General features: G+C 39.5%; 1 protein-coding gene across 2 annotated transcripts in view; it reads right to left on the reverse strand.

Moving 5' to 3' along the window:
* Positions 1-27,373, reverse strand: part of opcml (opioid binding protein/cell adhesion molecule-like) — a 436,379-nt gene that overhangs the window by 252,337 nt on the left and 156,669 nt on the right. The window contains exon 2 of one of the 2 annotated variants that reach the window (XM_082549247.1): positions 10,702-10,777. In XM_082549247.1, coding sequence (XP_082405373.1) covers positions 10,702-10,777 — 76 coding nt within the window. Of the gene's footprint in view, positions 1-10,701; positions 11,926-27,373 lie in introns of those variants that run through there. The other variant, XM_082549246.1, reaches the window with a different exon arrangement.

Consider the following 27,373-nt stretch of genomic DNA (forward strand, 5'->3'; position numbering starts at 1 on the left):
GTTTGTGCTGACGTTGTTCCAGTAGTATTAGTTAAGTCTTATCACTATACTACCCTGAGCATTTTGAAGGCAACTGAAAAATATTATGTCAACCCCATACTTGATTCTAAGTATAGCTGAGCCGCACTATCCTTGAAGCAGCATTAGCCAGGGAACAGAATCAATGGGAAGCACATTTCCCTGGCATATTCCTCCATTAGGGGGATCTGTTTTGGTAGAGGGCCGACGGCTGAGATCCAGGACTCAAGGAGAGACGGGAGAGTTAGAAATGATTTGCCAGGTCACCGGAGGCCAATACTTTGTTGTGACAGATGGTCAGAGATGTCTCAATGAGGGAGGAGAGATCTTGAGTGGAATGAACTAAGGATATAATGCTGGAGTTTCCAAGAGCTACATTAATTAACAGTTCATCAGCTTATATGCCATTACTTCAGATAAATGTCGAATGATGAAAATCCTTTTCCGTTGTGCTCGTGGCTGCAACAAGTAACAATCACCTCTATTGGGGAATAACTGCAAAGTGAAAAGTTATTTTGGTTTTGGTTTTACATTTTGGTTTCTACTTGAGCGGTAATTCTGAGGTGCCTCTGACTGCTGTGACCAAAAAGTTTCCAGAGGTGCAAAAAGCAGATTCTCAAAATGCAAACCCTGTGCCCACTTATATTAACAGGCAAAGAGTGTGCTGACACCACATACGCAAGCTTTCTAATATGACTTGTATTGCCCCTAGAGAGGATGCCCTATTTTTTCAGCATTCCATTCCTAAAAGAAAAAATATACAACAAAAGGACAAGTAACATTCCTCATTAATAAATATATAATCAACTTTTGCTTATATGCACATCGAGAAAATTTCTAAATCAAATTCTTGTCTTAAAACCATAAAGAGGTTAAAACTGGAGAGAATCAGATTTTACTCATTATTTTTGAAAATATATGCAACTTGGTGTTCTTAAGTCTAACCACCTCTCCTCTTCTTTAGAGGTTGACATTCTATACTGTATTCCTATGTAATATATTATTTGTGTTCACACTGCACACATGTAAAAAGACAGGCAGACATGGAGATTTCATAAGTACATTTTAGTTCTCCTTGAAAACTGACAAACTAATAAACAAAACTCTCAATGATGATATTTTGATTTCAAAGAGATTTTAAATGAAAGAAAACTCATGCACAAACAGATAATAGTGGTAAATGCATTCTGTGTAATGAGTACTATAGTTACCTTGTCTATATGCATTGCAAATCTTACCAGTATTGCTGTTTAAATTTCAAGGCCACTTTTTTTTTCATAAAAAGCTGCTTTTGTGATTGGAAAAACAGCAAATAGATCATAATCAAAAATTCCAACATTTGGAATTTTGGAAAAGCGACAAGAAGTGGAGGTAACTGAACTTTCTTAAAGTAATAAGATATTCAGGTAAATTGTGCCACTGGACTTAAACCTGATGATGTAGGAATTTTCTCACACAGAAAAAAATACTCTTATGCACCACACTTTCATACATAAATGTATACATCATACAGTATTATATTACTTTTCCTCAATGCTTGCTTCAATTGATGAGTAAGAGAGATGTGCTACAAACAATATGGAAAAGGTAGGTGCCTGGCAGAATGTGGCATGAATGGAAGGTGCTCCTGATGAGTATTAATGATATCAGAAAAATGCACCCAAACATGCACAAGGTGGGGACAGCAAAGACAGGCTGTAATGGATGTGGCTGGCTCTCACTAGTGGAGAATCTAGTTGGACTGCAACACAGCGCATAGGTTTCTGGGTATTAAAAATTAATGACTATCTCAGTGATTTACGACAACACAGGATGCTGAAACTCAACTCAACCTTCCTCAAGATGGATGCCTAGGTTGTGATAAAGGAAGACGATGCAAGCCTGGTGGACTACTGGTGAGTGGGACATCAGAACTTGACTCTCAGTATCTGCAATATCCAGAGGTTTTCACCTTGATGACATGATCTACATGACATTTACCCCATTAAGTGTTGAGAATGGTATAAAGACTAGAATTAAAGATCACTAATTAATATATCTGGATTTAGAAAGTATTTTACTGACACAATGCATTTTCTGTCCATATATGTCTGAATCCATATAGGTCAAACTTAACACTTGTTCCACTGAATGAAAGAAAACAAAATGGCTGAAGAGAGAGCTTAGCATCTCCATGCTTGTTAGCCTACCCTTAGGCTTTCCATTTTAATACGTCCTTGTCCGCTCATATTCCTGATACCATTTTTAGCTGTGACTATCTACGTCTGTGAACTTGTGAACATTAAACAAGAAGTTGACAGAGAGGCAGGAGGTAGTTAAATGATATTTACAATCATGAGATATGACTTGCTGACTTAAAAAAAAACACTGTAGGACTGCTAAGAGGTCTAAGTAGCATGAATCATTTCTTTCTTATGAAAAATGGCACAAGCTTTAAGTAATTCTATACAATTAAGCTACTGTTGCTTTGGCTGTCTTTTTTCCTAGATGGCGCAACAGTCATGACTGATTGAAGCCTACACATATATAGTGTAGTTTCACAGGGCCATGGATACTTATTCAGTCAAGGAGTTCCTTTGCTTTGAATAATGTATGGGGCTCATTTATGCAGGAAAAGAATAGGAAGTTTAGCATTCCAGTGTTTCTTGCCTCAAATGTTTCTCCAGGCCAATGATTTCCATTGGTGACTCAATGGTTTTGTCTTGGGAATAAGCAAAAGCCTGCCAAAATACATGATAGTTTCTACTGAATAACAGATAAGCCTATGGCCACAATTACAAATACACCTTTTACTAGAAATCAACCCTTCATTCTGCGTGCACTACATTCCCAGCCCAGTAAGTATGCATTTTAAGTACTGTGCAAACATATAATAACATGAAGACTGCTCAATATACTGGAGTTCTTTTGGTCAGTTCTACATGTCTTGATGTCTTTGTTTAGCAGTAAAAATGCTTTAAGATCCACTTCCACCTTGGATGACGAGGATAACAAGTAATTATGAGTAGCTTTCTCAGTCTCATACAACTGCAGTGATCACTGCAAAACAAATGTATAATATCCGTGTCCAGTATGTGTTTTGCAAGCATATAACTGCAGTAAACAAAATATACTATGATGCAACATCATTGTATAGTCATATCTATGGCAGAAATCAAATAAATAATCAAATAAGTATTAGAGCTATGACTAGCTATACTTATTGAAGAATCTCTCAGCTATTGGTACATTAGTTACCCCTTAGTCATCTTTGACTCTATATTCTTTAGTCTATGGAATAATATTATGGATGTCCTGTATTATCCAACCTACAAGACTTCAAGATATTACATTTTTATTTCTAAAACACAAAACAGCACCAGCAAAACCTCTTTGGATACCAGAAAATGCAAACTCACTAATCGTTTAATTTACTAGACACTTGACCTTAAAAATGATAGTGATTTTCCATTTAATTTAATCCCAGATTTCCTGTTCATTTTTCAGCACATAAAGTTCGTAGACTACGTGTTAGAAATTTCCATCTGAAAAAGCATACCAAAATTCAGTCAATAGTTTCACAACACTGAGGTCAACACAAATAACCTTAAGCTCTGTGGACAAGGGACTGAAATAAAAACCATGAGAAAAAGTAAATATATTTGTATTTATATAGAGCTAATTAACATGTATTTTAAGAAGTGTCTGCAATAGTGTCTAAAACTGAGCAATTGGAATATTATATTTCTATTACAACAGTTATTTGTACCTTATGTACCAATGGAAGAACAAGTTGTTTAACCCAACTACTGCTTTTGTAGTAATACCCCATAAGACAGCCTGATGTCAGACATAACAATGTCTCACTGTAAACATATATAGTGAGTCACCCAACCTGACTTGGTACAAAAGACAATTCAAATGACATCTTCTTAAAAAAGGTTGTGCCAGTTCCCAAGTTGCACCTTTGTTCAGACAGTCCTGACATCATACCATTCATTTCTCCACACTCTACTATACAATGCTAAAACAGAGAATGTGCCAAGGGTCAGCCACACAGTGTTTTAGCCATCTCTGCTGCTCATCTATCGAGCTGGGAGAAGTGCCACAGCGAGCCATATTCCAAATGGTCTGTCAGTGAAATATTCAGTGGCAGTGAAGGAAAGCAGAAGCTCTCTGTTGATATTTTCAGAGGTTTCTGAAGCAGAACAACAATGACTTCATGTTTACCCCTCATTGATAATGAGACTTAAGCTAGAGACAGAGCTCTCCTCAAGGATAATGGTTATATCTAAAACAGGATTTACCACCTACCTACTCAAACAGATTCCAGCCAGACCTCCAATCAGTGTCTCATAAAATATCAGCTGGATGACTGCATCCCAAAGCCACTGCCATGAATATCAACAGTGACTCGCAGAACACAGAGGAAATAAAGGCATGAATGATGCAGAGTGTTTGTGGTTATCAAACAGGGTAGGTCCATCCTGCGTGACCCATTCATTTCCACTGTATTCTCATCACTGCCAGTGCAAACAGAGATGAGAAAGAATAAACCTTTAAATATGGACAACTCCCATATCATTGAAGTGATTCGATTTGGGTAGCTGAATATACACCAAAGAATACACCAAAGTGTCTTGATGCATGCTCAATCATCCAGGTAAATAGATCCCAAAAGTTAATTCTGTTCATCTGGATGTAGCGTTTTCAGTGGGGGAAAAACAATCCCACTGAAAATGCTACATCCAGATGAACAGAATTAACTTTTGGGAATACACCAAAGAGCAACATCTCACGTAGAGTTAAAGATACAAACAAAATGACACTACCAAATGGCCGTGAAACACTCTACAGTTAAATAAAAGACCAGCAGTAACTCAGATGTCAGCCATATTCTGTTGTCCTTGGGTTTTCACTAGTTCAGGATAGTGTAAATCACATGCATGTCTTGCCCTACCAGTGGAGCTCCTCACTTGCAGGTGAAAATAATTGAATGGTGACACCTTGTGCCACAGAGGTGTCTTTCAACTACTAAATATAACTTGAGAAACATTTGATAAGAATTGTAGCTTAGCATGAGTGCTGTGGATAAAAATCACGTGTTCCTCACATTTATTACAAAAACTCTCAATTTAAAGTAATTTGAATTCTTTATTGTTTTTTACTTTCAGTAATTATTTACATGAAACAACAGCTGGCATGGTGATATGTAAACCTGCTATGTATTACAAACTGCTCAGTTCACTAGCCATGGCATTTCAATGGGCATTAGCAAGTCTAGTTAGGTGCTTTAGCCTGAAGGTAGTATGACTAAGCCTTCTGTACATGTTTTTATAGAGCAGGTAAATTGTAAATTATATTCATTTATATAGAACCTTTCTAAACTTACTATTAACTCAACATATTTTACAATTATGCTTTAAAGTATATGGTACATTCATGCAGTACAACCATGAACGTAATAAGCATAAACACAGGGATGGGTTGTTAATTGTAAATAAATATTGTTAGTACACTATTTTACTCTCTATTCAGTGTCCACTGAGCCACTGGCAGTGCAATATAGTGCTCTCTGGCTCCAGAACTGGTAATATTGTTCCAAATTTTTCACAGTACTACTGCCTACTATCTCCATCGCAATATGCAGCACAACCACTTATCTTGGTACTTAATGATTGCCACAAGTCATTCACTAAACAAGTAGAAGCAGATAGAGTGCTGTAAAAATTATTTTCTCCCTTGGAGATTTATTTCCATTTATATTTTGAGAATTTGTTTTTTTCTTTGCAAATAACACACAAAATGTGAATTTTCCTCAAATCATGTTTTTTTTTATTTGTTAAACAGGGTGTTTTTAAATGATCGTTTCATTTATTAAGAAAAAAAAATTAAACTCAAGATCAGTTGAAAAGCAAAGTCAGTGTGGAAAGGGTTACAAATGCATTTTAAAGCTTGGGGAATCCAGTAATCTTTACTGAGTCATTATCCACAAATAAAGAAAACCTTCAAGAGTGGAGAACCTTCCCAGGAGTGGCCAGCCTAACAAAATTACTCTAACAGCATATTGACAACTCATTCAGGAAGTCACAAAAGAACCGAGGACTGCGAGCCTCACTTGCCTGAGTTTAGCTCAGTATTCAGATTTAACAAAAAGGAGACTGTGTTATTTTTCGCCAGGAGTGTTTTTTGCGTGGAACTCTCCCATGTACGCCATTTTTACCCAAAGACTCATTTCAAATTTGCCAAAAAACATACACATCTTCAAGATCTCCAAAGGGGTAAATATTCTGTGCAGTGACAAGTCAAAAGTTTTTGGTTTTTGGAAAAGTTCTGTCCAATTTCTAAAAAGAACATAATTCTAACAATCAAATGTGGTGGTGGTAGTGTGATGCTCTAGGGCTGTTTTGTTGCTTTAGGACCTAGGCACCTTGTTATAGTTGATGGAGTCATAAATTCTGCTCTCTACCAGAAATTCCAGAAAAAAAATGTCTGGGCCCTAGTTTTTGCCCTGAAGCTCAAGTCCACTTGGATTATGCAATTGGACAATGATCTGAAACACACCAGCAAGACCACTTCTGACTGGCTAAAAAGAGATGGCTTTAAATGGTCTAGACTTAAATCCACTTTAGATGATCTGGCATGACCTTACACAGGCCATGCATGCTCAAAACCCTCCAATGTGCCTCAACTGAAAACAATTCTCCAAAGACGAGTTGGCCAAATTGATATGAAAGACTCATTAATGTAGCACAACTAGTTATTAGGTTTGGGGGACAATTACTTCTTTGAATAGGCTCAGGTAGGTTTGCGTGAAATCGTCATTTTAAAACCGAATTTCTATGTATTCAACTCATCTATGTCCAATTATGAAAATATGTTCGGTAATCTGAAACATGTAAGGGTGACAATTTAAAAAAAAAAAAACAAAGAAAAGAAATCAGAGTAGGGGGTAAATACCTTTTGACAACACAGTATTTATTATTCAGAAAGAAAAGAGAAATGCTTGTGCAAAAATGCTGGGATTACCCGCAGCTGCACATTCTACCTTAAAGACAGTCATACCTGTATAATATACACATACTGGCTTTAAACTGATTTGTTTTTCTAATATGTGCAACCCAGGGATTTTTTTCGTGGTGATCTGTGTATTTGTGGAAAAAAGTCATATTGTTTCTAAAGCTGAGCTGAATGATGCTAATTATTCTGCTGCTCACATCTTCTGAAGTTCCCGCTGGCAGTGGCTTTCTTTATGTCAGAATGATACTGCTTTGTGTTGCCCTTGACTGTCTTAATATTAAAGCTTAGTCGAAGCAAAATAACCTTTGAGGAATTCTTCTACCTACAGCTCGGAAGCAGCAATCGTTCATTTAAAATGTATTGCCAGAATCACATTAATGCTGTACTTTCCCTGGAATAAAAGCTTTTAACTCTTGACAACCTGCTGCTGTCACTTGGCTCGCATCACTATATTTGATTCCTGATGTGAGATAGAAACACTTTCTGGTTCAGCTTGGAATGTATCATTGTTTGAATTTCTTGTTTTAGGACAACTTTGATAACCTGAAGAAATTTACTGTCAGGAAAATGCAACAAATGAGATCATGGCTGCCTTCCAAGCAATAATGCATTTCCCCAAATATGCAGTTTCTCAGTGCTATAATTTATTTGCAAATATGTGTTATTAGAATATAATTGTAGCAGTGTTTTAATCTTATTAAATGACTGTTTAATAAATACACAGACAGTGTTGCCATTCATGTCAAATGAAACAATCAAATCAGAGGTCAGCTCCACAGCTGCCCTCATCCTCTGCCTCCAGTCCAAAACTTGCTGCCCCTGGTCCACCTCTCTAAGTCCAAATCTCAACACCTGCTGTCCTTCCAAGCTTCTGCATCTTTGCCATTTGGTTGATGAGGCTCATCACAGGCAAGGCAGAGGGGGCTCACAGCATCAGCCTTGCAGGGTGCTCTAGGCATGTAGCTGTCAAATGTGGACATGGACAATGCCATCGCATAGCAGCTCCACAGGCCTTATTCCCACCCACAGAAGCCAGCAAGGCGGAGGAGAATTATTTCTGTGTTGCTTTCATCATCATCCAGTGGCCCCTGCTTGGGGGAAAGCTCAAAGCAATGCATGTGGATGGCATGGTTTCCTACATTATGGACTGACTAGCTCACTGACAGCTCATCTTGCTCAAGGGCAGCGTATTGGATACACTGTGGCGCAGCACAGGGTTACTCTATTGTCAGCTTTTGGTTCAATTTCTAAACCTCTCTTTTAAAGATTGAACTTGGGGTCATGGCAGTGCAACAGGTTCTTTGATGACTTCTCTGCTGTGGGGTGTACATGTTAGGATAGGAAAAGGAGAATATTAAGGAGCCAAAAACCTAACATCTGCTACAGTCACAACCTTTTGCAGCTTGACATCAGCATGACAAAGGAGCTAGTGGATTTCAGCCAGTCACCATTCAGCGTGAGGAGTATGAAATGGCTGGTTTTAGTTAATCCAACAGGCTACCTAACAAGTTCTATTAATAATTTATACAGGCTAGAAATGACTAAAAGATTACCAGAGTAGAACAGGGGAGAAAAGATGAAGACTAGGCAGAGTTCCATCTTGGACTACATAGGGGTGCAACCAGTGTATGACACATGATGACCTTCCACATACTATAGCGTCCAAAAGACATTACAGTAATTCTAGTCCAAGTACCTCATGTCAGGCAGCCTAGAGTCATTTGAACTCTATTGCCCTACTCTGACAACCAAAGGTACTGAGCCACAGCATATAAACATAAGAATTTTACTACATAATTACATAGCCACAGAAGTTTGTCTATTGAGTTGCTTGTGAATTATACTTACATCTGCAGCAGAAACATTTTTCTTCATATGCTTCCTTCTTCACATTTACGGATTACATTATTTTCATGTGCTTACTGTCACAAACTTTCAGCATTTCATTTTCTGTATTTATTACAATTTCATCCTCATTCAAACTAAATTTAAAAATATCTAATTTCCAGATACAGGTAGGTAAAAAGTTAAAAGTACAAAAGTACAAAAGTTAAAAGCCACAGGGCGATCGTGGCTCAAGAGTTGGGCGTTCGTCTTGTAATCGGCAGTCCGATCGACAGTCTCGGTCGTTGTGTCCTTAGGCAAGACATTTCACCCGTTGCCTACTGGTGGTGGTCAGAGGGCCCGGTGGCGCCAGTGTCCAGCAGCCTCGCCTCTGCCAGTGCGCCCCAGGGCAGTTGTGGCTACAATGTAGCTTGCCATCACCAGTGTGTGAATGGGTGGATGATTGTGTATAGTGTAAAGCGCTTTGGGGTCCTTAGGACCAAGTAAAGCGCTATACAAATACACACTATTTACTGCGTAAACTTTGTAAATCCCAGAGGAAATGATGTAAATTAAGTCAATGTCAAGTCAATATGACAACCATAGTATATAATTTGCAATATTTTCATCCTCATCAAATCACTCATAATCCCATCCAAAGAGCATGAAGGCTCCCTTATAATTATGGAATTGACCACCCCTTTTAACATAGAAATGTTTCATCGCAGTCTGATAAAGATGAGCTCTTAAAGCTTGTAGGCAGTGGTTTCTCCAGCAAAGTGGCGTGCTTCACAGGTAAGTAAAAGAGCCATTGGAGTTGAAACATGAGTGACTTGCTTGCTTTTATTTATCTTTTCAGAACAGACCAATTTTTGGCAGAGATAATGAAATTCTAAATTGTCTACTTAAGTATGATTCACAAGTGACTCTCACATAAGAAAAAGATCCATATTAATTATTTTTAATTGTTAACAATGTGTGAAAGTTTAAAAACTATTGATCCAAACAATGTCAGAAAACAAAGCTACTGGATTAATGTGTTTCTCTACATATGTCACCAATCTATAAAATCTAATAAATACATATCATTTATTTTTACATATTGGTGTGTATTTATGTATGTATTCATGTGGGTAGGCAAATGTACCGTACCCTATCTGTCATTCTTTCACAGGGATTCTGAATTTCTAACACCGCACCTGCTTTATTCTGAAACAAAATGAACAGCAAGCCAGCAACACTCAAACAAAATAATCTCACAGTGCAGAGTGGGGAGATGAGAAAAAATAAAATATCATAAAATGCAACATTGACACATAGTTAAATCATATGCTGGAGTGCTATAATAGAACACAGATTCAAATATACAAGTGTTAAATCTGATAAGAACACTGTTAACCACTCAAAGTTCTTAAAAGATGAAAACAACACATAGCTTTTCACAAAGAGTATGAATAAAATGAAAATAAGTCATAATTGCATTTGTATTTGTATCACATGAGCAAATCAATAGTAGGGTACGCAACCCCTCCTAATTTTCAATTTGAGCACCTCAGCTCTGTGCATCCTCAACAAGACATTAACCAGTAAGATCAATAACATTCAAGGGCAATGAGCAGAATGGGCTAAACACCGAGTTAGGCATGCTATAACTTATCTTCTGCATGTGCACCTTTAAAACAAACAAGCACTAGTGCGTTCTTATATAGGTTATGGTGACCTTTAGTAACTCATGTAGTACCGGGCTTGATTAGCTGTTCGGACCAAGACATAGAAGCTATAAAGACGGAATCAGTTCCCGTGCTGCACAAGAGGAAATCATATTAGTGATGTGACAATGAAATATAATCCGAGACTTACTTTAAGACGGCGCTGTCTCCCTGTCTGACGGTGATGTTGTCTTTTAATACAGAATCCCCGCTTCTAGCTGGAACTCCTGCAGGTACAAGGAATAACAATTTAAGTCCGATGACGACAAGGCATTTCCCAGACACCGCCAGATAACCACAAATTCCCATGTTTTTATATCACTGCGCAACTTCCAAGGGAACTTGAATGTCTGATATTCCCCTTTGCGTTTTGAGCTAGGGACCGCAAAATTCCACTCCACAAACAAGACGCAGTATAGCCTGCTGGAACTGCGCTCGACCTGCTTTTGCTTCAAACGAAAAGCCTCGTTATGAAATCCCGTAACCGTGTCTTTGCGTCCGCCAGCCGCTCTAGGAAAATGACTTCGGAGGAGAGAGAAAAGCACCGTGTTTCTCAAAGAAATGCGCACCGTCTCCTCAGGTTCGAACTGTAATCGCCGTGAAATGGATGCTCTTGCACAGATGCATCAGCCAAGACTCCCTATATATTTTTTCCTCCTCTCCCTCGGTGTTTTCTTTCCTTGGTGCTGCACGGGGGACAATATTTAAAGCTGCAAATACTCAAACAAAAGGCTGAATTCGCTCTAATATCTTCTCTCTTGTTTAGCTCCTGGAGTACTCTCTCTCTCTTTCTCTCTAATCGCCAGGTAGCATCACTTGCATGTATTATGTGGAGCATATGGTCTGCAGCCTGCAGGGCTCGCATATTCATACAGTTAATAGACAAACGGATTCAGGAACCACCGTGCATCTTTCAGGGGCGTATATAGAGGACACTTTTATTTGGTCAGATGAAAATAATTATTTCTTAGGGGACTGATTACCACAGGAAGGAAACAGGCATTTAAAATGATATTACAATCTTAGCTTTCATTGGTATAAGATGGGACAGGCAACAAAAAAACCAAAAACGAAATTGGTCAATTTCACAGTCATTTCATTCAAACTGTTCCCATCAGAGTACGATTTATGATTACTTCGGAGCTTCACATTTGCCCCTCCTCCCACGGTAAGAAGTGCTTGAGGCATGATTTTTGTTGACGTAGGGTTTGATGATTCAAGTGACCAAGTGTTCTCAAATGAGATTACTGTTTCTCTGTTTTTTCGGGTCAAGGACAACTTCAAATGAATAGAATGGTGCTGTAAGAAAAAAAATTATCATCCTCAAAAATGTTATTCTTAATATGAATTCCATCAAATGGGTCCTGTATTTCACAATTACCCCCCCCCCCCCCCCCCCCAAAAAAAAGGAACCAACAAAAAACAACAACTTTGTGTTAATCTGCTGTAAATATAAATTCCTTATATTTACACACACAGATTTGCGCTGTGTGTGCAAATCTGTTTTTATTATTATTATTATTATTATTATTATTATTATGGAGTAGAATGTGAAAACCATAAATTGAGGTTGGATACTTCTGATTTTCCATTAAAACAGTAATCACGTGACTATGTGCTCTGATAAATAGCCAGTCACCAGTTAAACCCTGTGAAATAGAGTCAGTTGATCAGAATGTCTTTCACCTTTATATTTCATACGAGAATTTATGAAATGCTGACAATTCATTCATTCAAAGTCTTACTTCAAAGTCTAGAACCATCAAAATTGACATTTTAAAATACTGACCTCTACCTGTAATGATTTACACTGATGTCTTTAATTAAAAGAAGCATCAATAACTTGTAGATTTTTACAAAAATCCAGTAGTGAATCATTTTAAATTAATGTTAACCACTTTTAAAGGCTGCAGGGCGTTTCTTTAATGTAAAATATATAAAGGTCTTAGTTCAACAGTTTAAAATGTTGAAATAAAAAATCTATCAACAGAATATGAAGAATTAACAGCTATAATATGCTAAAGACTTCTATGCATGAGTTCTGGATAAATATCCCCCAAGGTAGCATGCCAAGCAGTTGGTGCTCTCCCATATCAACATATAATACCTCTTTGTACTTAAGATGGAATAGCAAATTGATTAATTAATTAATGTCCAGTCTAACCACAATACAACTTCACAGAATAAAAATGTATTACTGTCAAGAAACATATTTTTAATATACACACATCCTGTCAAACATGTTGAAGAACAAGCAGTTAAAGAATGAAACAAAGAAAACAATGAATGAGGCATTTGGCAAGTGGCCACTGGATTCCATACCAATTGGAGATTGATGTTAAAGGCTGAGTCAAATTGGGCTAAGACTATGATAGCAATGAATAGGATCAAGACAAGCCACTGTGTGTTATGTTATGGTCAGTATTTTAAGAATATTCTGTATAGTGCACTTTTAGAGGAAAGTGTTAACATTAATGAGAAGCTGAACTTCACTGAGCCACATTGGCTTTGTTTACTAATGTGCTCTTGCTCTTTTCTCCGCTCCCCATCTGTATGCATGGAGGGGTTGCAGGCCACTAGGGATGAAAGTGGCACTTTGCTGTGTACCTAACAGAAGCTCTCACGATTACTATGACAGCTTTTGAGTCTCATAAGAAGATTGAACAAGATAATTTCTTTACCTCAACATCAATTTGGGATGCTGTTAAGATATTGGATAGAAGGCAACAAATGACAATGCACTGAAAGCACTGAGTGTCATCACTCAAGATACAAGTAACACATGATGTTGTTCCTGTCTAGTATCAAATGCTTGCGCAAGTGTGAAAGCAGCAATGGGTTCTTCTGTTCATCAGACTTTTCACACACACAGCCTACTTGACAATACAAATATTCCTACAATATTGTCTATTGCCCAAAAGACAATCATGTAGCATAAAGCAATGCTTTTTGAAGACTTTATTAACCAATTTTATGATTGAGAACAAAAACTTCAGCACAATGTCATTAACCATGAAATATATAGTCCACAATGTCCTGTATATCCCATTTGTTACCATTTCTAGGCGATAGGTAAATGCTGTTTCAGTTTCCAGAATTTTCCACCCCAACACAAATTACTGCTGAGTTCACAAGTCAGTACCTTTTGTTACGTTCATTTTATTTAAAGTTGTTATTTAGAATTTATGACGATGTCTTGTGCCAGAGAAATTGGGTAAAGATAAGACTTAATTAAAATGATAGTTGCTTTTGATGCCACACAAGTCCTGACTATGCGCACAACTTAATGGTTTTTAAATTAAAACCCCTCCCTGACCTCAGCAAAATGTGGTCTTAATTAGAGTCAAGAGTACAGGGTGGTTGTAAGCTCAAGCACTTGTTCACAGATACTTCTTTGTTTGATTAGAGCTTCATTTGGTCACATGGCATTGCTCTAACACCATTGTGGCTTCTGTTTCCACACTGCTTTGCACAGCGAGGATACAGCGGGTTTAATAAGAAAACAGAAGCGATGAGGAGTGGCTGCTATGTGCAGTCAGCTATCAGCTTGTTGGAGTACTGTTCTGGGAATATAAGACTGCAATCCATTTCAATCCGTGTCATGTGTATTATCCTTTTGCCCCTCATTGTGCTGCCTTACAGCAGGTCAGGTGAATCCGATGACCTTGCCAAATCTCCACCACAAGTGAGAGAGCCAAGCATGCAGAAATGACAAATTATAATGGCATTGTTTGTTGGATATCCCACATGAATCATTCTTGGTGTATCACACAAACATAGAGGGAGAACAGAAGATAAAAAGAATGCTCAGTTGTGTGGCCTTGAAAACTGTGCATGCACTAAAACAGGAAGTGGACATATTGATTTTAACAGGCTGCCTTTGTCCTTCATTCAACATCTTTTACAACCGGCTTTAGCCATATTGAATTCAACTCTTGCATTGTGTTTCATTTAGTTTACTTATACATGCAGTGACATCATATAATTTCCTGCTGCAACGTATTAACACCAGACCCTGGGTGGTTCATTCAGACTATCCATACTAATCTTCATTCATATCATGCAAGGATGGGCAGAGCGAGCAGACAATGGACGGGCCTCATACCAAAGCTAGTTAATACCCATGCAAAAACATGGAGAGACTGAATAAAGAGCATCCATTCAATGGATTCAGTCATCTGCAGTAGTTTAGATCCTTCTGGCACACAGTTGTAACATTGCACAACATATCCTTGAAAGAGTGACATTCTGTGGTTGGTCCAGCAAAATTTTGGGAAACAGTTTGAAATGTAGTTGTGTGTGGTAGTATCCATAATCTTTTACAGCCTTTCTAAACATCAAGTCCCAGTAAACAAGAATTTTAGAATACATTTTAACATTATTTATGATTACTTTTGTTTCACATCTGAGCCTTATGAACCAGAACGCAGCTTTCTGATCAGTTCTAAGAGAATAAAAAAATGCAGTGGAATTCTGTACAAAAACAATGTCTTGACTTTTAGTACTCTATTTTAGAGGTAATAATTTGAACTTGCCTTCCCTTACATTTGTGTTTCATTTGGGCTTTTCTGTACTTTTCAATAACTATACATACTATGTATATGTTCATTTCAGAAGACAAAGGTGGCTTTTAAATCACTATTAAGTCTGCCATTACTTTTATGAATTTGCTTCATTTTTCACTGTAGGGCATCATTGTTACTGGTAAAATCTGGTTTGCTTTGTAATGTAATTGGCTGAAATGGAGGGCTTACTGGGTTTTCTCTTTGAAGGTAGACATTCCTTCTGCTGTTTTCTCTTCTCTTTATTTTTTTAATTAAATTGCTTCTTGTTTCAGGTTTGCTTTAAACTGTGTAGAAGCTTAAGTTCTCCTGGCATGTAGCGCTACACATGATTTCAACTTTGATCTCAGATAACTACATCTGCCACAGTCTTGACTAATCAGACAGCTAGAATCAGATATGTTTGCTGCAGTCACAGCATGCAAAACAAAAGGCAGTTTGTCTGTAGCCAGACTTTAAAATTTAAGGCTGCTGCTTTCTTTGCTCTCACAAAGTGTTTTGTTTTTTTTACTCTGATCTGATCCAGGTCCTCCAAGTTTTTTACCTGATAATGCTACGTGATGTCTTGCAAAGTCAGTTGGTGTAGACAAGAGATAAGGACTGAATTATTAAAGATGCTGGTACCTTTAACAGATCTAAATGCCCAGACATTCTGTGTTATCAATAGGTGCAATATTGTGTGTGCGCCGAACATGCATGTTCAGTAAGTATGCTGATACATTATCTAGGCTTCCTCTGACCTCTGATGGCATTATTGTGAGGATGGCTGAATTAAAAATATGAGTTCAAATACGCTGCCCTGACATGAAACATTTTTACTTAACAGAGGGTTCAGTTAAAAAAAACAACAACAACAAAAAAACAAAAAGAACAAAAACATTTTCTTTTTCATTCCAGTCTATCAATATTCCAACAATTTTAGCATCTTCTGACTACAAGTAATGGACACAAAAGCTGCTTTAAGGTCAAAGCCAAATCCCCCTGTATACAGCTTTTGTGAGAACCTTGAAAATATGAATGGTTTCAACAAGGACTCAGTGTGCATTACTGTGTGTTTTTTTTTTCACTCTAGTCCTTGCATGTTTATTCTTTGAAAATACAAGTGAATGCATTTGATCCCTTCAATATTTTCTTTTCAGTTATTTCAGTGGCACTAAATAGGAGGCAAATGCTTATGCAACACACCTTATTTGGAGTAAACCACATTTAGGATCTATGCCATGTAAATGATGGCTTTGAGATGGCGTTTCAACAGTTACCTTAGGGGAAAAGCCTAATAAGGTTTTGGAGCGTGCTAGGACAAAGAGATAAGACTAATGGAGAGCAAAATGATCTGGCAGTATTTAGTTATGCTTACAGCACAGAAGCTTTCAGAAACAGCTTCATCAGTAAACAATTACCTCTTTCATTTACAAACAAACAAAAATACCAGTGTTCTGGGTCATTTAGACAAAGTTTCATTAACAGGAAATTACTTTGGTAAGTGTATTTTTTAAAAGTGGGATTCTCTTCAGCAAACACTGTGGTTATCCAGTGAGTGGGGCCACCAATTCTGCCAATTTATCAGTTTCATTGGTATTAAATAGTTCATCTGTATGTATGTAAATGTAGGAATATTTAACTCTACACTGTTAGAAAAAGCATCTTGAAAAAACGGTGATATTCCGGCAGCTGGGGTGCCAAAATACGACCGTATAATTACAGAAAATAACTCCCGCATAAAAATACGGTTATTTCCAGTAATGAAAATACAATTAGTTGCGCTAATTTGACATGGGATCTCGCCTTTTTCAAGTGCCACTAAACATTAAATTAGGAACATGTTAATGTGATTAAACAATGAAATCATCTATAAATAGGGAAAAAAAAACATCTTAAAAAAACGGTAATATTCTGGCAGCTGGGGCGCCAAAAATACGACCGTAAAATAACAGAAAATAACTGTCCCATAAAAATACGGTCATTTTCAGTAATGAAAATAGAGTTTGTTGCGCTAATTTTACATGGGATTCTGCCTTTTCCAAGTGCTTTTAGACATTAAATAAGGAACATTTTAACGTGATCAAACAATGAAATTACCTATAAACAAGGTCACTGAATGTGGCAATATGAATCATAATACGTAAATGTACAGAAATATACAGTAAACATTTGGTTTAAATAATAATGGATTGCATGCCCTGGGACAGACTGACAGAGGCGAGGCTGCCATATCGCACCATCGGCCATCACTAGTAGGCGAAGAGTCTTGACCACGGACACAACGAGTGTCCGAGCCGGGGTGCGAACCAACAACCTTCTGATCACAAGGCGAACTGCCAACTCTTGAGCCACGAACGGCCTAACTAGCAACGATAATAATACTTATGTGATGTAACACACGCTTATAGGGATCATGTTATATACTTTTCCATAGCATTACATTTGAATGTATTTTAACAATCGAAATATGCATATGTACAGACAGATACATTTAATAATCATGACAATTATGTTGTATTACATTACAGTGATTTAACGTTAATTTACATTCAAAATGTGAAGTCAAAGTCTATTTACGTAACTTTAATGATATTCTAGAAGAACAGAACATTACTGTAAAATTCACAGTAAAAAACCTTCATATTAGGGTTTTTTTCCTACGGTCGCAGCGTTACCCACGACCTTGTTCTTAGTTCACATTCATTGGCCGATGCTTAGTGTCATGTTATTTATATTAATTGCAATTCCTTCCTCTACATTTCTTTTTCAAAATATATAATTAGCACAGCGTGTCCGTGCAATGTCTTACATTGTGGCATGCAGAGAAATCTTAACAAAGAAGCTCACAGAGAGAGATTGAGCTTGTTATTTAACCCCAAGCTGGTAGGGGGAGCTGCTTATTAAAACACTTGCTGGTGCTACAATGTGCCTCAAGGTTCAACAACAGCACAACAGAAGTCGCTCATGGTACAGCACTCTCTCTACAAAACAACAACTATCAGTGACGCTGCACCACGGCGTAAACACAACATTCAAGATAACAGTTTAAAGTAACGTAACCATAAACAATAAAACAAGAACATCTAAACATCAGCACATGTCCCGACGCATGTTGGGAGAGAACTAGCTGTTCACTCGCCACAATATGTTTTTTTAAGTTTTTATTCCTATTAATTATATTTTCACTTGTTACCTCTGAATTATTGAATCAGACCTAGGTGACATGAAATTTTCAGCAAAATCATAATTCATATACTCCTTTAATGATTGGTTATTCTCATTAATTTTCGATCATTTTATATATTTTTCCATAGTATTACATTTGACTTTAACAGATCATTCTCTCACATAACAGACGTTATGAGAATTATGATACATTTCCGAATGTATTTTTACAATCTAAATATGCATATGTACAAAAAATATATTAAAAAAACAAGTAAATTGTGTTTTACATTTACAGTGATGTTATGTTATTTTACATTTGACGTGTCAGATCACAGTCTACTTATGTAAATGTAATGATATTCTAGAAAAACAGTACACAACTGTAAAATACACAGTAAAATAATTTGACATTACTATTTTTTGGAACAGTGTAAGGTAATAAGCAATTTAGAGACAATGAGTGTCCAATCCAGGACAGTAAGCAGCGCACCTCTAAGTAATGGTTATTATTTAGGCAGAGGCTGTCATCTCAAAGATGGATTCTACTCACTTCAAGTTAAATGCTTCTCACTGACTAATTTCCATTGAAATATTAGAACCTACCAATTTTAGGGATAAAATAAGTTAACCACTCAGATTTTGTTTGACTCTGACAAATGGATGGCATTTTTGGAAAGTTGGGGAAAATATCAGCATGATTTGGGAATGCTTCACCAAAAATTCAAAACAATTTTAGACACCCCAAATGGTTGATTCTGTTCATCTGGATGTAGCGTTTTCAGTGGGAGAAACATTTCATCAATCATACAGGTGACTTCTTTAGTCTCAGCTGACTGCAGGTTTCCCCAACTTCATAAACAGTACATTTGCACAATGACTGAAACTAGCACCACGGAATCCATAATTGGCTGAGAGGTCAGTTCCTTGATCTTTAATATGCAACTTGTCATGGCCAGTCATCAACAACCACTGATCATTGATGAATGACCATTCATAAATGGCCATGAGTACCATTCTGCTGTTCTAACCACCCAGCCAAGTTCATTCTGTTCTGTGCAACTGCCACACCATAAGACGAAGTATGATTTCTATTGTGGTTCTATAGAGGTTTGCCAGCAGTCCAAGGAAGAGTCAAGCCCATTCAAGAGGTTTTGTTCGACCTCCAGTTCAGCATTCAACATGATCATTCCCCAGCAACTCATTCACAAACTGGATCTGCTGTGGATCAGCATATTGGTGTGTAACTGGCTGCTGGATTTCCTGACAGGAAGACAGTAGACACTACGGGTCGGCAGCAACACCTCCGGCATAAGAACACCTCCCAAGAATGTGTGTTGAGCCCCCTTCTCTTCACTCTGCTGACCCACGACTGGACATCACACAGCTCCAACCTTTTCAAGTTTGCAGACAACACAACTGTGGTAGGTCGCATCAGCAACAACTATGAGACCTACTACGGAAGTGAAGCGGCCAAGTGGTGCAGAAAAAACAACCTGTCCCTCAATGTGGAGAAGACTAAGGAGATTATCATAAACTTCAGGAGAACTCGCACCCTGGACACACCAGCCTCATCTGGAAAGTCCTGTGCATTGCAGGTGATTCCACCTGCAATGCACATCCCCTGATCTGTCCAACAGCTTCTTCAGTTTGCTGACATCAGGAAGGAGACCGAAGAGCCTGGCTAGAACCAGGAGACTAAGAGACAGGTTTGTCCATCAGGCTGTCAAGATGCTGAATTCACTTCCTGCTGTCACACACACAACTCCAGACCTGCACTCACCCCTTCCCTCTGAACCCCCCATCCCTACAAAACCTCCACCATTGCCCTTTCAAACAAACAACCTTTATTTGTCACATACACAATCATACAGGGTACAACATGTAGTGAAATGCTTGAGTCTGAGCTGCGGACAGGCTGCAGACATAGCCACGCCATTCCAGGGCTTGGTTTTAGCATGGGGGATCTAGCCAGGACCCTTACTGGATACCAGGTGGGAATCTAACTTCTGACTCCCGCTACAAAGGTGTGTAGTTTTACCATTACACTATGCAGCTGCTTTCACTGACTGCCCCACCCCCACTTGCACACAAACTTGCCCACAATCACTATGATTGTGTTGGACACTGCTGTTTATATAAGATTGTATATTACTGTATTGTACATAAGACTCTTATTTTATTGTAATCTTTTTATCTTTATATTGTTTTAGTGTACACTGAGGGCCATGGGAGCATTGCAGTTTCAAATTCCTGTGTATTACTGTACATATGGTCTTTGACAATAAAGTCTGTGAAGGTTCTCAGTCATCCAGGTCATCGTAGTCAAAGGAGCTTGCAAAGAAAAGCGTCTGGACTTCTTTAAGTTGCTTGAAGACGTTTCACCTCTCATCCGAGAAGCTTCTTCAGTTCTAAGGTCAAATGGTGGAGAGTCCCAGATATAAACCTAGTGGGAATAACCCCCCACAGAGGGACAAAAGGACCCCCTGATGATCCTCTAATCGCCTGAGCCAAGGTGTGAAACTGGGCGTGGGTCCCAATCAGCCAGAGTTTCGGGTGTGTTCATTGTGAAACCTGGCCCCACCTTATCATGCGAATTCCTGAGGTCAGATGGCCCAGGATGTGAGTGGGCGTTAAGGCGTCTGGGAAGGGATCTCAAAACTGGATTATAGATGGCAGAGAGTTGGTGTCGTAAACCCCCGCCTCTGTTCAAAGATGGTCGCTCACAGTGGACATAGATGGCTTCTTTCACTCCTCTTTCAAACCATCTGTCCTCTCTGTCCAAAATGTGAACATTGGCATCCTCGAAAGAGTGTCCTTTACCCTTAAGATGCAGATGGACTGCTGAGTCTTGTCCTGTGGAGGTGGCTCTTCTGTGTTGTGCCATGCGCTTGTGAAGTGGCTGTTTGGTCTCTCCAATGTAGAGGTCTGAGCATTCCTCGCTGCACTGTACAGCATACACCACATTGTTAAGTTTGTGTTTTGGCGTTTTGTCTTTCGGGTGAACCAGTTTCTGTCTAAGCGTGTTGCTGGGTCTGAAATACACTGGGATGTCATGCTTGGAGAAAACTCTCCTGAGTTTCTCTGATACACCGGCTACATAGGGGGTGACAATGTTGTTGCGTCTGTCCTTCTTATCCTCCCTCGCTGGTGTCTGGTCTTCTTTTCTGTGCCTCTTTGCTGACTTTAAGAACGCCCATTTAGGATAGCCGCACGTTTTGAGTGCTTCCTTTACATGTGTGTGTTCCTTCTTTTTTCCTTCAGGCTTAGAGGGAACATGTTCTGCCCGGTGGTGTAGGGTCCTAATTACTCCAAGTTTGTGTTCCAGAGGATGATGGGAGTCAAAGAGGAGGTACTGGTCCGTGTGTGTGGGCTTCCGGTAAACTTCGATGTTGAGTTTGCCGTTCTCTTCAATGTGCACGGCGCAGTCCAGGAAAGGCAAACAGTTGTCCTTTGTGTCTTCCCTGGTGAACTTGATGTTTTTATCCACAGCGTTAATGTGCGCAGTGAAGGATTCCACTTCTTGTGTCTTGATTTTGACCCAGGTGTCGTCCACATATCTGTACCAGTGGCTGGGTACTCTTCCTTTGAAAGAGCCAAGAGCCTTCCTTTCCACTTCCTCCATGTAAAGGTTGGCTACAATAGGTGACACGGGGGAGCCCATGGCACAGCCATGTTTTTGTCTGTAAAAGCCTTCGTTGTACTTGAAATATGTAGTGGTGAGGCAGAGGTCTAACAGTGTGCAGATCTGATCGGGTGTGAAGTTGGTCCTGTCCTCCACATGTAAAGGAAGCACTCAAAACATGCGGCTATCCTAAATGGGCGTTCTTAAAGTCAGCAAAGAGGCACAGAAAAGAAGACCAGACACCAGCGAGGGAGGATAAGAAGGACAGACGCAACAACAAATCAAATCAAATCAAATCACTTTTATTGTCACATCACATGTGCAGGTACATTGGTACAGCACATGTGAGTGAAATTCTTGTGTGCGAGCTTCACAAGCAACAGAGTTGTGCAAAATACAATAATGTAAACAAGCAAAATACAAGAATGGCTACATCTGAAACTAATAAATATATGTACAATATATAATAGTATATGCATTTCTGGATGTGTATACTAAATATTTTTCTACGTGTGTGTGTGTGTGTGTGTGTGTGTGTGTGTGTGTGTGTGTGTGTGTGTGTGTTATAAAATAAAATATACAGAGTGAGACATGTGCAAAACAGTGGCGTTACTGTACAGTATGGAGTGCATAATGTTAAAGTTCCAGTAGTGAAGCTGAGGTGTCTATGAAGTGTTCAGCAGTCTGATGGCCTGATGGAAAAAGCTGTCTCTCAGTCTGCTGGTACGGGACCGGATGCTGCAGAACCTCCTTCCTGATGGAAGCAGTCTGAACAGTTTATGGCTGGGGTGACTGGAGTCCTTGATGATCCTCCCCGCTTTCCTCAGGCACCGCTTCCTGTAGATGTCTTGGAGGGAAGGAAGCTCACCTCCAATTATCCGTTCAGAGCACCGCACTACTCGCTGGAGAGCTTTGCAGTTGTAGGCGGTGCTGTTGCCATACCAGGTGGTGATGCATCCAGTGAGGATGCTCTCAATGGCACAGTGATAGAAGGTCCTGAGGATGCGGGGGCTCATGCCGAATCTTTTCAGTCTCCTGAGAAAGAAGAGGCGCTGCTGCGCCTTCTTCAATGTTTTGTTTGTGTGTACTGACCACGTAAGATCCTCAGCCAGATGTACACCAAGGTACCGGAAGCTGCTCACTCTCTCCACAGCAGCGCCGTTGATGGTGATGGGGGTGTGTACTTCTCTGCACCTCCGGAAGTCCACTATCAACTCCTTTGTCTTTGCGACGTTGAGGGTGAGATGGTTGTCTTGACACCAGTGGGTCAGGGCGCTGACCTCCTCCCTGTAAGATGTCTCATCACTGTTGGTGATAAGACCCACCACTGTAGTGTCGTCCGCAAACTTCACAATGATGTTGGAGTTGTTAGTGGCCGTGCAGTCGTAGGTGTAGAGTGAGTACAGGAGAGGGCTCAGTACACACCCCTGTGGAGCATCAGTGCTCAGTGTGACGGGGGATGAGGTGATGCTGCCCAGTCTGACCACTTGGCGTCTGTCAGACAGGAAGCTAAGGATCCAGCTGCAGAGGGAGCTGCTCAGTCCTAGATCCTGCAGTTTCCTGTCCAGCTTCGAGGGAACGATGGTATTGAATGCTGAGCTGTAATCTACAAACAGCATTCTCACATATGTGTCTCTCTTCTCCAGGTGTGACAGGGCAGTATGTAGTGTCAGGGCTATGGCATCATCAGTGGACCTGTTGTGGCGGTATGCGAACTGTAGAGGGTCCAGTGAGTCGGGTAGTGCAGAGCAGATGAAGTCCCTGACCAGCTTCTCGAAGCATTTGCTTACGATGGGGGTCAGGGCTACAGGTCGCCAGTCGTTCAACATTGTCATCCCCTATGTAGCCGGTGTATCAGAGAAACTCAGGAGAGTTTTCTCCAAGCATGACATCCCAGTGTATTTCAGACCCAGCAACACGCTCAGACAGAAACTGGTTCACCTGAAAGACAAAACGCCAAAACACAAACTTAACAATGTGGTGTATGCTGTACAGTGCAGCGAGGAATGCTCAGACCTCTACATTGGAGAGACCAAACAGCCACTTCACAAGCGCATGGCACAACACAGAAGAGCCACCTCCACAGGACAAGACTCAGCAGTCCATCTGCATCTTAAGGGTAAAGGACACTCTTTCGAGGATGCCAATGTTCACATTTTGGACAGAGAGGACAGATGGTTTGAAAGAGGAGTGAAAGAAGCCATCTATGTCCACTGTGAGCGACCATCTTTGAACAGAGGCGGGGGTTTACGACACCAACTCTCTGCCATCTATAATCCAGTTTTGAGATCCCTTCCCAAACGCCTTAACGCCCACTCACATCCTGGGCCATCTGACCTCAGGAATTCGCATGATAAGGTGGGGCCAGGTTTCACAATGAACACACCCGAAACTCTGGCTGATTGGGACCCACGCCCAGTTTCACACCTTGGCTCAGGCGATTAGAGGATCATCAGGGGTCCTTTTGTCCCTCTGTGGGGGGTTATTCCCACTAGGTTTATATCTGGGACTCTCCACCATTTGACCTTAGAACTGAAGAAGCTTCTCGGATGAGAGGTGAAACGTCTTCAAGCAACTTAAAGAAGTCCAGACGCTTTTCTTTGCAAGCTCCTTTGACTTTGACAATAAAGCTTTTTTTGACTAAAGGCAGAACTGAAATTAACCAATAGCATCCTCACATATGTGGTCTTTCCGGGCCCTGCTAAATGCCAGCCTGTCACCCGATCAATAATAAGCATCCTGTGTCTTAAACAGAGCCTATGCTGTGCTGACTAGCCACAGTTTCTGTGATGCAGAGGTGTGGTGTGGTGTGGTGTGGAAAACATCAGCCATCACTCTGTCTTAACTGAAGTTGTTAGTAGGGTTGGGCAATTTGACGAATATATCGACTATTGACTATAGGCTGTGTCCAAATTCAGGGGAAGGATGCTTCAAATGGTGTATTTGTAGGCAATGACGTCACAGCAACGTGACAAAGGCTGTCCAAATTCAAAGAGTCCTCCAAATGTGGCGACAAATGCGTCCTTCATTTCCCCGAATTTGAACGATGGGTTGGGTGTATCCTTCGTGTCCTACCATATCCCAGGAATCACTGCAGGCCATACAGGAGATTTTTTTCTGATAACGATGGCAGTTGAAGCCGGAGAGGAAAACACTTTCAAATGTAACTATATGAAAATCTGGTGGTACAAAAGTAACATTTTCATAGCAGTTGTATTGTTAAGCTTTGGGAATCTGCATAGACATGTTTTTTATTAAAATTAAAATAATTGTAAACTAGCTTGTATGGTGGGTCCCGTGGTTTTTTTATGTATTGCTGCAATTATGATTTTTGCGAATTAACCTTTTTTGTGATATGTGTTAGGCAAGAAAGACCAAATGGCTCAAATGGCTTAAAATGATAGTAGAAAGTGATCACCTCTTCACTGGGGTGAAGAATTCGGCCACTGTGGCATGGAGGTACAAGAATAATCAATTTACACATCATATTTATGTGAGTACGGATTTATTAACCCTCATGCTGTACAGAACCTGTGATGTCAAGACCGTACTCCTCTTGTGTTCTGCCGTGAAAACTTTTGGATTTAGGGATTATCATAGTTGCCATGGTTTTTCTCTCTTCTCTGTTTTTTGTGTTTAGGACAATTCTGGAGAAGATGGGCCAGCAGGGGAAAGTCACCCCCTTGCACGCCAGAAAAAAATGGGGTAACTTAAAAAAAATACAAAGTATGTATGTGTGTTATCAAGAAGATAATTCTTAAGAACACAAGTTAATAAATGTTTTAAAGTTTTTGCGCTGTGGCACTAACGACCAGAAAAACACGGAAGTAAGGGCGGACTTGAACAGAGGCTAGAAGGCTGTCCATTTCACAGCTGTTCACTTCCGTCCTACCCGGCCGTCAAAGGATCCTACCTATGTGGAGCAGGTAGGTAGGATTCTTTGAAGCATCCTTCTCCTGAATTTGGACATATCAAATGTCTTGCCAGCTTTATATACTCGGAGACCACGGCTTCTCACTTCAAACTGGCCTACAAAAGTACTGCATTTGAGGCGGGCTTCCTCATTACTGGAAAAACAAGACGGCTACCACAGAGGTTTGACCTGGGTAACTTACAAACATTTTGCTGCATTAGTGATCTCCACCAGTTTCTGATTTCAAACACTCTGATGGTTTTTGTGCCTAGGATAGAATTAAAACAGAAATGCAGAGAGGCCAGGACAAATAATTTCTATTCCTCTAAATGCCATCCTTGAACACTTCCCAGTCAGTATGCTCAATGCAGTCCTATAATACTGAAGTGACAGGGATCAGCTCCAATGAGATGTGATCTTACATGCTATGGTGTGGAAATGCTGCACCTTGATATGTCCCAGGGATGTTTCAGTAAACTTTGTCCAGAATATTATGGTCTCTGGATGGGAAGTCACTGTACTTATGTACTTAAGATTGCTTTTCTGACCTGATTAAAACTGTTTAGTTTTCATTTGTTTAGTTTGGACAAATAGTTATTAGCATAATAAAATGCTAACCTAACATAAATCTGCCAACATTTACGTTGAACCTTTTTGTAATTGGTGCATCTTAAATGTTGCATGTTAAACTGTAGCTGTGTGGAAATGCAGTTTCTGGAAAAATCTTCTGAAATTGTATGGATGGAATTAGAAACATAACCTAATGGAGCTAGCATAGCTATAGGCAAAAAAAAAAAAAAACAGCAGCCAACACAGTTATAAATTTATAGGTTAAATAAAAAAATTTATTCTTATTTTTCTCTGTTACTCCTGCTTGACCATGCCAAGGTGTCAAATCCAAACATTCCCTCAGATGCTGCTAGACTTCCAGAGACATTCGTTGAGATCTGTATCATGATATTGCTGCCTATGGCAATATGAGATGCCAGTAGATGCCTCTTTGAAAGTCAGTATTAAAAGTCAAGAAGGGCGTCTTGTCAGTCGAATAATTAAAAGTTTATCAGACAGAAGACTGGTTTGCCTTGTTTCGAAGTTCTGGGTTTTGCATCCTGTTTGGATTTATTTTCATTGATCGTTTAGTTTTCACTAAGCTTTTACTTCTGATTTCACTCAGTTTGTGGCTTAGTTAATGCACTAAAACATACCAGTTTCAGGTATCATAATGCACCTTTTTAGGTAGTCAAAGAGCTAAATGTGACATGGACAATAAGGACATCTTAGCATACTCACGAGATACCAATGGAATTAACTAAATGTCAAAAACTGACAACCTGCGAATGAAAAAGTAGTGTTTCACCAGCATTCACCAAAAATTTGACACCTTATCATTTTCTATATAGAAACAAATAGGAAGTAAATTTGGGTCACTTTTCCATAAATCATTTTGTGCTGCATTGTCTGAACAACCTCCCCCCTTTTTGTGGAGCTCCTTGATTAGACACCCTGTTGCAATGGACATGAAGTACAATAGAGCTGGTCAAAGCAAATGGCATGGACAGAATGTAGAGAATACTCT

The sequence above is a fragment of the Aulonocara stuartgranti genome, assembly GCF_965226115.1.
Source record: "Aulonocara stuartgranti genome assembly, chromosome: 10".
NCBI classification, from domain to species: domain Eukaryota; kingdom Metazoa; phylum Chordata; class Actinopteri; order Cichliformes; family Cichlidae; genus Aulonocara; species Aulonocara stuartgranti.